This window comes from Branchiostoma floridae, chromosome 4 (assembly GCF_000003815.2).
Source record: "Branchiostoma floridae strain S238N-H82 chromosome 4, Bfl_VNyyK, whole genome shotgun sequence".
Lineage (NCBI taxonomy): Eukaryota > Metazoa > Chordata > Leptocardii > Amphioxiformes > Branchiostomatidae > Branchiostoma > Branchiostoma floridae.
Genome location: NC_049982.1, coordinates 11237394 through 11253154, shown reverse-complemented (window position 1 = coordinate 11253154; position 15761 = coordinate 11237394). Strand labels below are relative to the sequence as shown.

At 39.8% G+C, this 15761-nt stretch overlaps 1 protein-coding gene across 3 annotated transcripts in view; it reads left to right on the top strand.

Annotated features, from left to right (window-relative positions):
- The window catches only part of LOC118413918 (aryl hydrocarbon receptor nuclear translocator-like protein 1), a 37546-nt gene extending 26343 nt beyond the window's left edge, over positions 1-11203 (top strand). For all 3 annotated transcript variants that reach the window (XM_035817563.1, XM_035817566.1, XM_035817564.1), the window contains 9 exons: positions 416-568; positions 2084-2327; positions 3158-3264; positions 4042-4195; positions 4738-4817; positions 6880-6988; positions 7628-7733; positions 8216-8321; positions 8580-11203. In XM_035817563.1, the coding sequence (XP_035673456.1) occupies positions 416-568; positions 2084-2327; positions 3158-3264; positions 4042-4195; positions 4738-4817; positions 6880-6988; positions 7628-7733; positions 8216-8321; positions 8580-8842 (1322 nt within the window). In that variant the 3' untranslated portion in view covers positions 8843-11203. The remainder of the gene's footprint in view (positions 1-415; positions 569-2083; positions 2328-3157; positions 3265-4041; positions 4196-4737; positions 4818-6879; positions 6989-7627; positions 7734-8215; positions 8322-8579) is intronic.
- The last annotated feature ends 4558 nt before the right edge of the window (positions 11204-15761 follow it).

The window sequence follows — 15761 nt, the reverse complement described above, 5'->3', positions numbered from 1 at the left end:
CAATCCATCCAGGCGTTCTTGAGTTATCCTGGTCTTCTACATACATACAAACAAACAAACAAACGCTACCCAAAATATAACCTTCTCGCGACCTTCTCGGCGAAGGTAATAAATGCCCCTGTTAACTAGTGTAGGAGTTAATGCTAACGTTACGGTATTTAAGAGCAAATAAAGTCCCACAAAGACACTGTTCTTTCCAAGATGTATCATTAGTGGATTGTCCAAAAAGTGTCACTTGCATAATGTCACATTTGCATTTATTTCTTGTACATTGCTGTATTATTCTTTTATAAATCCTTGTAGCATATTTAGAGGAGTTTAGTTTGTGAGCAATGACAAAGTTTGTGCTATCTTAAACACAACATTGCTGCATTGTCTGTAAATGATTTTGTTATTGTCCTGTATTTTCCTGTAGCTGGTCTGCCAGTGAAGGCAGACGTTCCACCGATGCCATCGTGCCTGTGTTCGGGGGCACGGCGGTCGTTTTTCTGTCGCATGAAAACAGGGAGAGTGGTGAAGGAGGAGAAATATAGCCCTGATAGTGTCACGCCCTGCTCCAGAAAAAAAGGTGAGCACTGTTGCATCTCTATTGCCTATCATCCTACTGGTAGGATCCTGAATATGTTTTCCACTGCAGTTTACCTTCACTGGTCTATTGCAAATGTATGTACATCAACCATACATGTATACAATCATAGTAAGTGTTGGAGTGTCCATTCTGGTGTATTTCTGATTGGGACTGTTAGCTTTCCAAACCTCACACGACTATATATTAATTAATGAGTAATGAGTGCACGTGTGGCTTTAAAAGCTCCTATAAACTGCTCTTACCAGTCTCATCGTGCAGAGTATGCTTGTGGAATTATTGTCTGGAAATTATACATGGTATAATTTTCTTGCAAGCAGAAAACTGCTGAACTTTTGTTATGCTGATTTAATGTTTATCAACTTATTTCCAATGGCAATTACAAGCAATATTGTTTGGCCATAATTGATATTTCAATAAAAAAACAGTTTGCTGCACTTGTACAAAAATGGTGAACGGGTACATATATATGTAACCTATCTATATTCATATAGTATCATGCTAGATTTAGAAGATTATTTATAACAAAGAAAGCCTCACGACTCCTCTTCAGGAAAGTTGGAGCCTGAATTTACTCTGTATCAGTGTACTAGGCAGTTTTTAACCTTGCTCCAAGAATGATTCAAATCATGTCAAATGCAATTTTGTGAATAATAATGTAAGCAGAGAGCGAGCTATTTCTGACGGGCCCATTATGTCCAGGAATAGAGGCAACGTACATGTAGAATATCTGGATTCTTGACAGCTTTGGTTAACATCCTTATGCTTCTTATAGCTGACATGATAAGATGTTCATGAGACATTTTACGATGCTATTCTTGGAGTGCTACAAAGCGCTAATTGGATGATGCTGTTGTAAGAAAAGAATGTCTTTTGATTACTTGTTGTCACTGGTATCAAGGAGGTTTTAATAAGCTCCTTGCTGGTATAGACCATCTAAATATAGTATCTATGAGTTGAAGTCTCTAGTACTCATTAACAGTGGTGGGCTGCACACCCTGCTACTCTCCACATATGGTCCAAGTTCCGTAGAACCAGCGTTCTGGGTTCATCACTGGAAAAGTTATTATCCTTTGAAGGGAGCTCTGTGTATGAGAGAGCTTCAGGCGTTTATGCCTTAAGTGTCAAACCTTTTCAGGTAAAAGAACCCAAAACGCATATAGAGAAGAGTAGGTATGATCTGGTTAACTGGTTGGAAACATGTGCTATGGTCACCGATTGCCATTACATGAATTAAGTCCTGAGATTGTACTCAAGGACCCTACATCATTTTGCGCATGAGTTAAATGTGGAGGCTTGATACCAGATGCCACTGCTGGCACTGTGTAGGTTGAGGAGCTAGTCTTCCCTAATGTACGTGGTCTGTCCATCTGGTACATGGTTGTCACCTTGGATTTTTTTTCTATCATGGTCAAGAAAAATGATCAATGATAATACAAAGGGACAGAATTTAATGTTCAACCACTTGTTTACCAACGTTTAACTTTTGTTCTGCAGAGCGTAAGCACTATTTGGTGATCCACTGTACGGGCTACCTGAAAAGCTGGCAGCCCTCCAAGATGGGGATCGAGGAGGATAACGAGGCGGATAACGAGGGATGTAACCTGAGCTGTCTGGTAGCAGTAGGGCGCACGCAGGCCGTGGCTAACCCAGGCATCGACAGCGCCAATATCAATGTCAAACCTCTGGAGTTCGTGTCCAGACTGACAATTGATCACAAGTTCACCTTCGTAGACCAGAGGTGAGGGCATGAGAACTTCAAGATGGATAGATGGAGAGAAAAAAGAAAGAGAAAAGATGGCCAATTAATTGTAGTAAAGAAAGATTAGGAAACAAAACAATAGATGAAGAAATAGAAGAAGAGATGGAATAGAATATACTTTCAATGGATTAACATGTGATGATGAACAAAGCTAAAATACAGCTGCAACTTGAAATGGTTTCTGACAAAATAAAAATTGCTGATTGAATGTATGAAATTACTATTTCAAGATATTCGCACCAATGGTTAACACAGATGAATGAGTACTGTATACTATATACACATTCGTGTAATATCAAATGTATGTGTAGATAAAGCTTGTGATATCTAGTGCTGTTTCTAAAACTGTGAATGTGCTACATGTATGTGTAATTATAAGGGCCTGGTCATAGTCATACGATAGTCCTACAATCAAAAACGTCTTAGGATAGCCATGCATACGTTGTAAAAAATTCAACTGTCTTTTAGCAGAAAAGCACATCTTTAGATCCTAGTTACCCTAGTTACCCTATGACATGTAAACTGTACATGTAGGTTGTAAATAAACCAATACTGCTCATGTTAAATCCCTTTGTATATGAAAATGTTGGACAATTCATCTTCCAGTGCATACGGAAAAGAAGTCAAACCCATCAAATAGCTTATGTAGAAATAGATTTAGATTAGTCGTTATTCCCTTTTGATTTATCCATGAGTATCATTTTCCTTCTTCGTTAAGCATGTTTATGTATACCACTACTGCTTTACTTTGTATGCAATTAGCCCTCGGGCATGAATTTGCAATAAAGATTATTATTATATTGCTGTAGAGCCACCACCATCCTGGGTTACCTGCCTCAGGAGCTGCTGGGAACCTCCAGCTATGAGTATTACTACTATGAAGACCTGCCACATCTAGCAGAGAGCCATAAAGCAGGTGGGGTTGGCCTGGATATGTTATCTCCTGGATGTAGATTATAACCATGATACTAGAAAGTTTGAGACAATGTTTTGGAAGTATTTTTTTAAGAACTGTAAAGTTGATTGATTCATTTTATGCTAGATTGGACTTAATTTTAGGTTGAAGGAGAAAGGACGCTTATGGTTTTGTGTGTGATTATACAATACTGCAGTACAGTAAGAAGACAATTGAAATGCTGCAAACTGATAAGAGGTCAGAAACCAAGATGGCACACCAAGCTGATACTTGTGTCTTGAGAACAAATGCTCCTCGTGTCTTGCATGAGAAAATAGAAGAACAGAATGTTAACATTGTTTTTTGCGGAAATTTGTGACCAACTTTTTTGCTGATCCTCCACCCCCCCCAGGAAGATTTGTACAATAGGTCACATCAGATTAGTGTTTTGGGTTATTCAAAATAAACTGTCAGGTATATATTGAACCATGTTAAAATGATAACAAAATTCAGGCCAAATCTAGATCTGAAGAGCCACCTAGGAGAGAGGGTATGCACTGCAGGTGCAGCTTTTCTATCAAAGTCAAGCTGATATATGACCGACTCTGTGACTATGTCATTAGATGTGAACTAAAAGAAATTCTTTCCAGAAATATATGTCCACTATAGACATTTAAATGTTGGTATTGGATTCTCAACATCAACATTAAGATGCGGCTTTTCATTATGTGAATTAATGATGCTTCATCTAGACTGTCACAATGTTTATGACAAGCACTGCTTTATTTCTGACGACAGTTCTGACGACAAAAGACAAGATCCTGACCTGCGTGTATCGCTTCCGCGTGAAGGACGGTCGCTTCATCAGCTTGCGGACAAAATGCTTCAGCTTTCGCAACCCCTGGACCAAGGAGGTCGAATACATCGTCAACACCAACACTGTGGTCGCTCCGTATGTCTGCTTTTTGTTTGCTTCATCAACTGTAGATAAGAATGTGTCTTCAGACTCAAAGATGGTGGATGCTATCTGAAATGTCTGATTCCATGGAGAATTTACATTCAATTAGTATCCAGTCACTTGAACTGTTGGAATTCTACCTGGACTGACTATCATTACAATTACATTATACTGTCTTAAGTAAGATATTCAATGTTGTTTTCCCTACCCACTTTTTTGACACACAAGCGCGAGCATTGTTAGTGTTCTAATCATTTGGGCACATTTTTGCAAGTTGTGGCACAGCACCACGACTGTTGTTCAATCTGTATCTGTACTGTACTACTGGCTACTACTGCTGCTTGTCTTGTCAGAGATGTCGTTTCTGTTGTGCTTTGTCCTAACCTTCTCTCTCTCTCTCTGCTAGGATTGAGCACTGTTTCAAATCACCTTTTCCGATACTTGCAAACTATCTTCTGTCACCATTTCATCCTCACCATTTTGTTAGCTTGTGTGGCCAGCTTTTTTAAAACTTAAAGCATTTCTTGTTTCCACAGAAATGGAGGGAACACTCCAGTGTCAGCTACCCCTGCCACGCTGGCCAACCTGGACTCTCTCTACCACTACCCTATGGAAGGTATGGTCACTTTCACTACCCTTTGGTCCCATACTACTGACTAATACCGGGGTACTACTACAGTCAGTCTATACAGACTATGACTCTATGCAGAAGAACTAGAAGACAATGGAGACTGCAATACTCATAGTTAGTTTCAAAACTGGCAATATCCTATCTCAAAACTCCTGCAGTAACTGGGAGCAGGTCACCTTCAGTAATTGTCTGACTACAATTCCAAAATCATGTTACTCAATCGACATGCAATCATACATCCTGGAGACAGAGCACTTTTAGCTCTGTTGTACTGATCATGAGGGCTTCTCAGTTCGAATGTCATCAGTCCCAATTACTGTCAGTAATAAGTGGATAACTCACTATGTGGGGTGGGGAGTGTCGTGCACATTAACTTTATCTTTAACCTTGCTTATATATTGTTATTGTGTTTGTATTTATTTATTTATATTTATATATTTGGACTGCCAAAGATGAAGATATTTATGTTCAGTATCTATGTCAAGTGGCACTATTATCAAAATAAGTTCCATAACTTTAGTGCAGTGCCACTTTGTCCCGTCTTGTTAATACATGTATGTTGAATAAAAAAAGGGGGGGGGGGGAGCACATTTTCTGTATGTACATGTAGGTACTGCAAAATGAACTCAATGGAATGGAAACAATGCCACATTCAATGTGCACAGAAAATAGTTACGGTTTATTGTTTTGATCCAAGTGCTAGTCTCCAAGCAGACCCTACGGTGCCTTAGAAATAGTATCAAAGCTGGCAAGGCACCAGGGTCTGCCTCCAGTCGGGTTGATCAGACGCTATTAACATCTAATTGTTGCCTATCAAACTGTGCTTGCGGAGTAGGTGTTAATTGCCCTCCCTGCCCGGGACGGCTCGTGTGCGCCCCGGCTCAGCTATACACGGACTCTCGGGAAGTCACGGCACGGTTCACGTACGATGACCGTTACAGACAGATTTTTGAAATGCCGGCAACAATTGAGGCAAGAGTGCAACGTTTTTTCCGTGATGTCTAGGGATTCGAGGCGAGGAAAACACAACTCGATGCCATGTTAGCCAGTCTGAGAGGCGACGGACGTCGTTGTCGGCATCATTTTGCCACCGGAAAAGGGGAATCCCCGTGCTAACAATGTGTACCGCTTTGTGTTTTCAACCCAAACTTGCCATAACTGCTAGTCGGGAGCAAACATCTGGTCCTTGACAGTTTTTGTTCGTATGAAATTACAAAATCGCAGAACAAAACAGGAATAAACTTTTTGGAGACAAAATAAAATGGCAGCGCACTTGGCGTGTTGTTGTTTTCTTTACCGCATCCAAACATAACCTAGAGGGTTCTGATCCGGCGGCATGTTTTGAAACCTCATAACGTTAGTATGGTGTCATTATATATGTATATTGAAAATTGTAGTTTGTATGGCATTATTTTCAGACTTCAAATCGATTTTAAACTAAATATTTTAGGTATTGTGGCGCCTGTTCTGTTACGTTGCGATGCTGCCAAATTTTTCAACCCGGCGCCATTTGGCGCGAACCTCCCACTGACTTGGTCCAGTGTAAGTCGCTCGTAAAGTAATTAGCACTTGACAACAGGGTGGGGCAGCGACACCATTGTTGAATAGAAACGCTCCACCCTGTTTCAGTGCAGGCAGACCTCCGGTGCCCGTTTGACTCCCTTAGCCGGCTATCTCCCTTTGGCCGGCTATACTCCTTTGCCAGCTTTGATATTGTTTCCAAGGCACCGTAGGGTCTGCTTGGAGACTACCAAGTGCAAGGCTATCGTATAGTTACACGTAATTTGTAAAGATACTAGTCAGTAGAAAAATAGACGGTAAGTCAAACAATTTCTATGACTTGTTTTCTTACCATGTCATACCTTGTTGAGACATTCCTAATTAGTCTTGTACACATATGCATGAGCATTTCACAGTCAGTGACCATTTTGATTCAACTTTGACGTATCACCTTAAGATGACATGATAAGGTAAAAGTACAGGTATGATTGCCTGCTGGTATTTGTCACCCCAGGCTGATAATTATCTATTGTATGGTATCATTCAGCTGGAAAGCAGAAGGTTCCCTCTGTGCCGGGGGTGCCAGGAGGGACCCGGCCAGGCGCCGGCAAGATCGGCAGGCAGATCGCCGAGGAGATAATAGAAATGCACAGAAGGTGAGGGATGAAAATAAGGTCTTCTAACTTCACAAGGAATGTAACCTGATTTGTGGTGCTGTATGATACCTCTAGAGTGTTGGGAACTACATGTATTTGTACATTAAGGTTAAAGCAGTCTGAAATAGACTTATAACCAAGTCTATTGTTTTTCTTACTAAAGGCTTGAAGAAGATAATGAAAGTTACAATGATGAGAAAAGGATTTAGTATATTTATCAAAATCCACATGATTGACACCTTACAAGTGAAAGTTTTCAGATTCAGCATTCTTCAGATTCTAGAAAATTGTTTTGTATATACTTGTTGATATATTTGCAATTCTAAAACAGTTACAATCTGAAGTTCAGATTGTAGGTACATGTATAATAAAAAAAACAGTGCCTACAGGACCTGTGAAAAGTTACGCTTAGGTTGTAGATTCATTTTCTGTCCTCGCCACTGCAAACTTTAAACATTTGCCATTTTACAGTAAAACCCTTCTGTTTGAACCATTAAGTTGCACCCACTCCTTTAATTCACAGTATCAGTTAGATGTACATGATTACATGAAGCAATGTCTATATCAATGTGATACATCAGTGTGTTGCAACTCAGGTGCATATGATGATTTGTGAAACTTGTCCCCCCACCCCTGCAGCCGAGCCTCCCCCTCCAGCCACGGAGGCACCCCCAGCCCCATGGGTCTGGACCCTGGACAGAACGGGGGCTCTCCACACACTCCTATGATGACCTCACCTGGCAAGGTAAACAAACAAACAAGGAAAGAAACAAAATGTGTACATGTAGCACTGACCTCCTTAAGTTAGTTTGTAAGATACACTTTAAATTTTATGTTTGTCTTTTAAGCATCCCCTAGTGACTTAGAGTTTGTTGTGCATGTTTTGTCCATCACACAGGCAGCCGTCACAACCAGCAACTGTTTGTTAGTACAAACGATTGTTAGACTGTAGTAATAGCTATATCTTTAATCATACCTTACTACAGAAAAACTTCAGCTGGTCCTTGTAGGATGTCGTTTAGGTTTTGCTAAGGTCCACTGTTGTTTCTCTGTTTATCAGTATATTACATCATGTTGACTGTGGTTAATACTGTTTGGGCAGTATTGATGCACAGGGACCTGCTGATGTGGAATTCGTCAGGAGGAGTCCTAACAATTCTTTAAATTTGTAAGTATTGTGTATAAAACATGTGTAAGGCCCTGTAACAGGAGTGTTCCATTCTGTAGGTGATACGGGGCAGTCCAGGCACCCCTAACCTAGTGGCATCTCCCGGTATGAGTCAGCCATCCACCAGCCAGGCATCAGAAGGACAGGCACCCAGCCTTTCTCCAGGTGGGTTTGACATTCTACATAATTATACATCTGACAGGTTTGGTGGTCTGCATGTACTTAGCGATACCGGTAGCACCGTCTGTGTAGGAACCAGGAAGTGGATGCTGCCGCCCCTGCTGTCCCGCGCACACACACCAACGGCCTGATGATTATGAAGAGATTGCATCATGTTGAGTAAGGAAGTTAGAATGTAAAGAAATGGAATATTATGAATCGAAAGGAAGCGCTGCCACTGATTGACATGTTGTTGAACCCCAGGTCACCAGGAGGCGGATGCTGCGGCCCCTGCTGTCCCGCGCACACACCCCAACGGCCTGGTCATCCCGCCCACGCTGGCCACCAGCCTGCCCGACATCTCCATCACCGCCAGCGACCACGGATTCCCTCCGGAACTCGACCCCGCCAACCTGGGTGGGCCTGAGAACGACGAGGCAGCCATGGCGGTCATCATGAGCCTGCTGGAGGCAGACGCCGGGCTGGGCGGACCGGTGGATTTTAGCGACATCCCGTGGCCGCTGTGACGAAGACATCGTGGTTAAAAGCCATATGAAACTTTGGAAAGTGGAGCTCTGTCAGGACTTGCTTGATGATGCAGTGTCAACTTCAGAATGGAAAACTTTTATCTTCCAGGATGAATAAGAAAGGAATTATGAAAGACACACAAAAAATCATGACGATTTGTAGAAATTTTTATACTGAAAGAGAAATATACAACAAAATAAGATATAGAACTTCCAAATTGTTATGCGCGACAGAGTATCTAACTTTTAGAATAAATGGATGGAGATATACATATCTTAAAGCGGATTAAGAACGAAAAGGATCCATTCTGCTAAAGGAATGAAAGTGGTACCATCAAAGGTAATGTTGATAATTATCATGGCCCAACATACATGACATTGTACATTTTTAGATTCTTTCACAGTTTACTATAGGGAGTATGGTATAAAAAAATCAGTGATATTTTATCAGATATTATGCAGTAGTGAGGATAGCTAATTTAAAAGCTTCATCATGTACAGGTACAATGCCCAACAGTGTAATACATTACAGTATCTTGTATATTAGGCTAATTTAAAGTAAATTTGCTACTTTGACCTTCATCAGCCATACAGCTTGCACTGTAAAAACTGCTGTCGTAAAGGCCGTCGTCTGGATTTAATTTATTCACAAGGAAGTCGTGAAGTTGTTTGTGTTGGTTTTTCTTCAATGTTGAAACACAACTGATTTTATCCTATCAAGCTTCAACAAGTTGACTTGACAAAGATATGATTTTAAACAGTAAGAAGGAGTTGCAGGGTACAAATATGAAAGACATAAGGAGAAGCTCAGACCTAGACAGGATGTGTGGTTCATCTGACACTGGCTAGACCTGTACAAATCCTAAATATTTATTCTGATAAAGCACAATTTTCGCAACCACAAGCTTGTTTCTGGGCCTGTATTTTGGGCTTCATTGGCAATTGAGTCTTGGTGCATGGTTTTTATGATCATTGTCATTTGGTCATTGTTCAGGTACTTCAGCTATTGAAATAGATTGTAGATATCAGTATTCACTTGTAATTATAGATACAAGTCCTTCCAAGAATTTGGGATCAAATTACATGTAATGTAATATGGCATCAGCAGGTATGGAGCATGTAAAATACCAGCATGTTGATTTTAAGAGATGAGCTCAACTAAAATGGTCGGGTGTACATGTTAAGAAATGCTGTGGTGGATGATTTTGAAGAGACTCATTTAAACATTCAACACTAAAAAATCATAGAAGCAATCACAAATGTGACATGTTTTACGTAATTGACAGATATGCTAGACTAAGAACTTGACTGAAACACTTAGACTCTGAGGTGTGGGTTTAGACCAGTAGGGTGGCATGTCATTAACTTAAGAAGAGATACAAATGTAGGTGTTAAGATAAAAATTGTGCCATCTGCAGAAGCATTTCAGAGTCTTCAGACAGATTGTTTTGTGCAAATGTGTTTATGTATGGAAAATTTAAACAAATGTGAATAGTATATAATTGTTGTAAATTGTTGAAATTGTATTATTTGTATCAAGTTTATGCATGATTTTGATGTTGAATGATAGTGACATTTTTTTTCCTTTTTTCATATTGAAAAAGACCATGTGGTTATGGGTTTTTCAGGGTTTGTCCAGTCATGATTTGAATGAGTAATTCTAGATTTTCACCAGAGATTCTTGTCTATCACATTCTCTCATGCAGAGGGTCCAACGTCGTTGCCCAGGCGTTTTGCGATGATATCACTGCCATATATTTGTACACTGCACAAGTTTCCATGTACATGTTACAGGATGAAACATTTTGTTAGGTTCCCACACTTAACGTATATACTCAAGACCAATGAATTGTGAATTGTTGATATTAAGCTCTACGCATGTACACGAGGACCTGGTGTGTAGAGTCTATCTGGCAGAGGATCCAGCAAACATTAGCTGTAATAGAGAGGTCTTTGTCCCATTTGTCCCTCAGGTGCTGTAGGTCCATGAGCTCCCTGGGGTACTCTAGGGAAGATAGTTTAACTGTCTAAAAACCATGGAGGTGAAATATATTGATGGTGCTTGGGGAAATTGCAGAGGAAGGTAGCATCTGGTGCATTCATAAGTTGCACACACAGCAAGAAATATTTTAGTAGAATCAAAATTGTACAAAGTTTATTGCGTATGAAAGAAGATGGGTTGCCATATTTTGATTGTAAGAGTAACAACAGATCTAGAGGGTATGTGAAAATTTTATAGTTCTTAGAGAGTGTATATGTACAGTTTATGTCGAAATATTGTTCAATATTTGTGTACTAACAATAAGATGATGAAATTGTGGATGGTAATGTTTTCCTTAGAGAATAAATCTGTGGATGGTATGTTGTTTTCCATTCCTTGCTTACAATATACATGTACGTAATAAATAATGTACAGTAAGTTATAAAATGTTTGTATGGAAGACAAATTTCTGGGCCATAAGATTTGTTTGCTACAAGACCATTCAATATTCTATGGCCATAATTATGCTAGATCTAATCACAGGCAGGATTTTGTCATGTTTATAAACTACACTTTAGCATGAACTATACAGTATCTGTTATATATATAATGTAATACATAATATATTATTCCCACCACCATAATGAAATGCTTTATCATAACTTGTTACATATCTTGACGTAAATACTTGATTGGGTTGGGGTTCGATTTGATGGCCCAAATATTGGTAGTGCTGGTCAAAGATACTACTGATTAGTAATACAATACTTATCATGATTATATTTACGAGTCCATGTAAATGGCTGGACCTATTAAACATGACCTCTAGTAATTAACGTTACAGTGGTTATGGAGCCTGGTCTCCACGCGAGCTCAGCTTCACCCAGTGTACATGTAAGCCGGGTTAGCATGCCCACCATTGGTCACAGGAGGCGATGGGAGTGGGGGCTGGTGCAGATGGTGAAGACCAATATCCTGAAATGATAGAAATGTAGTGGTAACATGCTAAATGCGTTTGTACAAGGTACAAGTGTGGTGGACCTACCGTCGGGGCTTGGAGTGTCGGATATTACGTGGCTGTCCGACATAAATATCATAAGATTTCCGATTTAATTCCAAAAGAAAAGGGATCTTAAGAACGTCTGGTAGACTAAGTATTATTTGCTTCTTCAATCTACTTTCCTGTGGACGTTTTTTCACTTCCTGAAAGATACTATCTGTGAGCAACCATTTATGCCCATTCCCTGGGTATGCTGGTAATTATTAATTAATTAATTGAAAGATCTTTATTGTACATTCATGCCTCGACGGGCTAGGTACAGGTCACTGATAACAGACATAACAGACATAACAGACATATGCAGAGACAACAAGAAACAATTTAACTAATTGAAGGTACTAGGCTAACAGGATGGTCGACATCTTCTCGCTTCTTTGTACAGGTGTAGATATAAGAACATATAGTGTTTGATATACATGGTTTATCTAGGCGCATCAAAAATAGAAATTTATCCGTTGCATTAAGATGTTTGAAATATGGGAACTCTTTTCTGATATGTTCATAAAGCGCAATTCGTTCCTCATGGTACAATTTACAGTGTAAGATAAAATGCTGTTCATCTTCTACCTGTTGTAGATCACAAAATTGACAGACTCTATGCTGCAGAGGAGTGCGGTTGTGCCTTCCAGTTTCGATATGTAACTTGTGGCAACTAATCCGGAGTTTAGTTACAGCCACTCTGTGTTGTATGTTGCTCACCATCAGATATTCTTCTTCTTTATAAATAGGCTTGAATAATCTATAGGTCCGTAATTTGTTACCGAAAGATTTTTCCCGGTTGTTGTTGTGTATTTCGGCTTTAAATATTTGAATGTAAATATCCTTTAATCGTTGGCTGATGGCGTTGGTTATACGTGAAAGGTTTGTTCCTAGAGGTAACTGAGATCTCCATATGTAGGCAAAACCGCATTCCTCCAGTATCTTACGAACACCGGACGCCCAGCACTTGTTTCCATTTGCATCTAGTTGTAATTGACAAGATAGGGCGTCGGCTTGTAGACTGTCAGCTGGCACGTTTTGACGGATTCTTAGAAAGTGTTTGATAGCGTTCAGGGAGGCTTCCAGTTGAATGGGGTACCTCCCTAATTCCGCTCTTGTGGCAAGGTTAGATGCTGATCTGGGGACATTTAGTGCTTGTTTGCAGAATTTAAGGTGAACAGATTCAATGGGACAGGTTTTAGGGCTTTTTAATGCGCCCCAGATTTCTGAGCCATAAAGAATAGGTTTGACACATGCATCGAAAAGTTTGTTTCTAACTGGTAATGGGGCGGTGGCTTTATCTAAAGATTGTTTTATTCCGAATAAAGCCTTCAGACCTTTGCCACTCAGGTATTTGTTGTTAGCTTTAAACGTGCCAGCTGCGCTCACTATGATACCGAGATAAGTATAACGAGTAACAATTTCTACTTCACAATTGTCAAACAGGAGAGAACAGTTTTTAGGTAGACTGCCGCCCTTTGTAAATACAATAATTTTTGTTTTCCTAAGATTTACTTTTAATTTCCAAAGTGCACAATAATTTTCCAGATTGTTCAAGGAATGCTGTAATCCTTGTTTGGACTCAGAAAAAATTACCAAATCGTCAGCATACAACAAGCAAGGGACAGTTTTGTTGTACATAAATGGAGGATTACAAGGAGCACCGTCAAATTGGGATACAATATCGCTAAGAAAAAGGTTAAATAATGTAGGGCTTAAATTACACCCTTGTCTCACCCCGCAGTTAGTAACAAAAGATTCAGTCAATCCATTTTTATATTTAACGCAGTTTATAGTCTTTGAATACATGCCTTCTATTACTTTTAGAAATTTACCACCAATACCGAGTTTACTCAATTTAAATAAGAGGCCGTTTCTCCAAACGGAATCAAATGCCTTGCTAAAATCAATGAAACAAGCGTAAAGTTGACGGTTTTTGTTTAGGTATTTGCTAACTAGTGTACTTAAGACAAACAGATTATCGGTAGTTCTAAAGTTTTGTCAGAAGCCTGCTTGGTGTGGCTGAAAGAGGTTATTGTGTTCTGCGTATTTGACAAGGCGTGAATTTAGAATGGAGGAAAATAATTTCCCTAAACAACTGATTATAGAAATCCCTCTGTAGTTATCTGGCAGGGAGGTGTCTCCTGACTTGTGGATAGGGACAATATGACTTACTGACCATTCTTGCGGGAAGTGACCATTTTGTAAGCAAGTATTAAACAAGTGGAGTATAGGTTCTTTAAGCAACATTTTACCAGATTTTAGCATTTCATTCAAAATTTTGTCATTGCCGCTTGACTTGTTGTTTTTCAGTTTTGAAATTGCGGTGTCCAATTCTTCTGAAGTAATTGCGGAGTCTAGTTCTGACGAATTTGGGGTGGTGGTCGAAAAGTCTGTTTGAGCGTTTTCACTGGGAGGGCCGTTGTCTGTAGAGCTATCAGGAAATTTGTCAAGATTCTTGAAGTGATTTACCCATTCCTCTTCTGTGATCTGGTTATCGTCATTTGACTTTCCTGGTTTCAGTTTATTTATCAAATTCCAGAATGCACTCGGGTTTCTTTCCCTTAGTGAAGACAATTGATCCATGATTTGTTGGTGGAAATCTCGTTTTTTCTTTTTTAACAATTTCTTATATTCTTTTTTACTTTTGAAGGATCTACCCCTTATGTCTGGATTCGAAGGATTTTTTTCCAGTAAAGATGCTACGTTTTTCACTTCCCTTTTCATTTCCATGCAGGTTTTGTCAAACCATTTCTTGTTTGTCTTTTACGTGGGCGTTTCCTTACCCTTTTCAAACACAGCGACTGATCACCTGCTTCTCTCAAAATGGAACCAAACTCAGACACATAATTATCAATTTCCAAAGTGCTGTTAATGTTGTTTGGAACATTAGAACAAAGAAAATGTAGTCTATCGACAAAATGAGACTGACCGAGAGAAGAAAGGAACTTCTGGGCTGATTTATCGTTCCAATGATACTGTTTGGGGAGAGGTTTTGTTTTTGATATTTTCTGGCTTTCTTGGCAGGGGTGATTTGTTGATTTTGACTGGATTAAAGCCCAAACCATGCAGTGATCAGAGAATAACGTTAATGGCTTTATGTGAAACGATAAGATATGTGGGATTAGGGACTGGCTGCAAATTATGTAGTCAACTGTGCTGCTTCCACGCGGTTGGTGGCAGGTAAATTTCCCCTGTAAATCCCCAGCTACCCTCCCGTTTAGAACTCTTAGGCTAGCTTGAACACATAGGTCAGCGATATGTCTGCCGAATTTGTTCGGAGGAGCCTTATCCATGTGTTGTCTATCTGAGGAGTAAGGGAAGCTGTCTGGATTACAATCGTCGGGAGTGCTATCATCTACATAATCGCGTAAATCGCCAAGACGAGCGTTTAAGTCGCCGCCAAGTAGAATAAATCCGTCTGAACTATATCTAGATATTTCGCTTTCTAGGATTTCTAATGTATGATTTTCTGCGTATTTGTGGGTGGTTGATGCACTGGGACTAATATATGCCGAGCAAATGAACAAGTCTTTTGGTAGACCCAGTAGCTTTCGGTCTATCTGTACCCAGAGAACATCTGTAGATTTGGATTGTGCTTTCTTAACGTAGTTTCTGTACTCACTCTTGTAGAAAAAGATTATACCCCCCGATGAGCGTTTTGCTCGCTTGTGTTTTTGTCTGCATTGGTGGAAATGACTATAGCCAGGAATGTTAATTTTTGTGTTGTCTGTGCTCCAGGTTTCTAGGAGCGAGAAGAAGTCAAACTTGTTTACATAAGACACAAAATCCATATCCTCTAATTTGGAACCTAAACCGTGAACGTTCCAGGCACCAAAACTTTGCTTCTCGCCTGGGAAATGTTTTCATATCTGTTGATAGAAGTATCTAGTATCTAA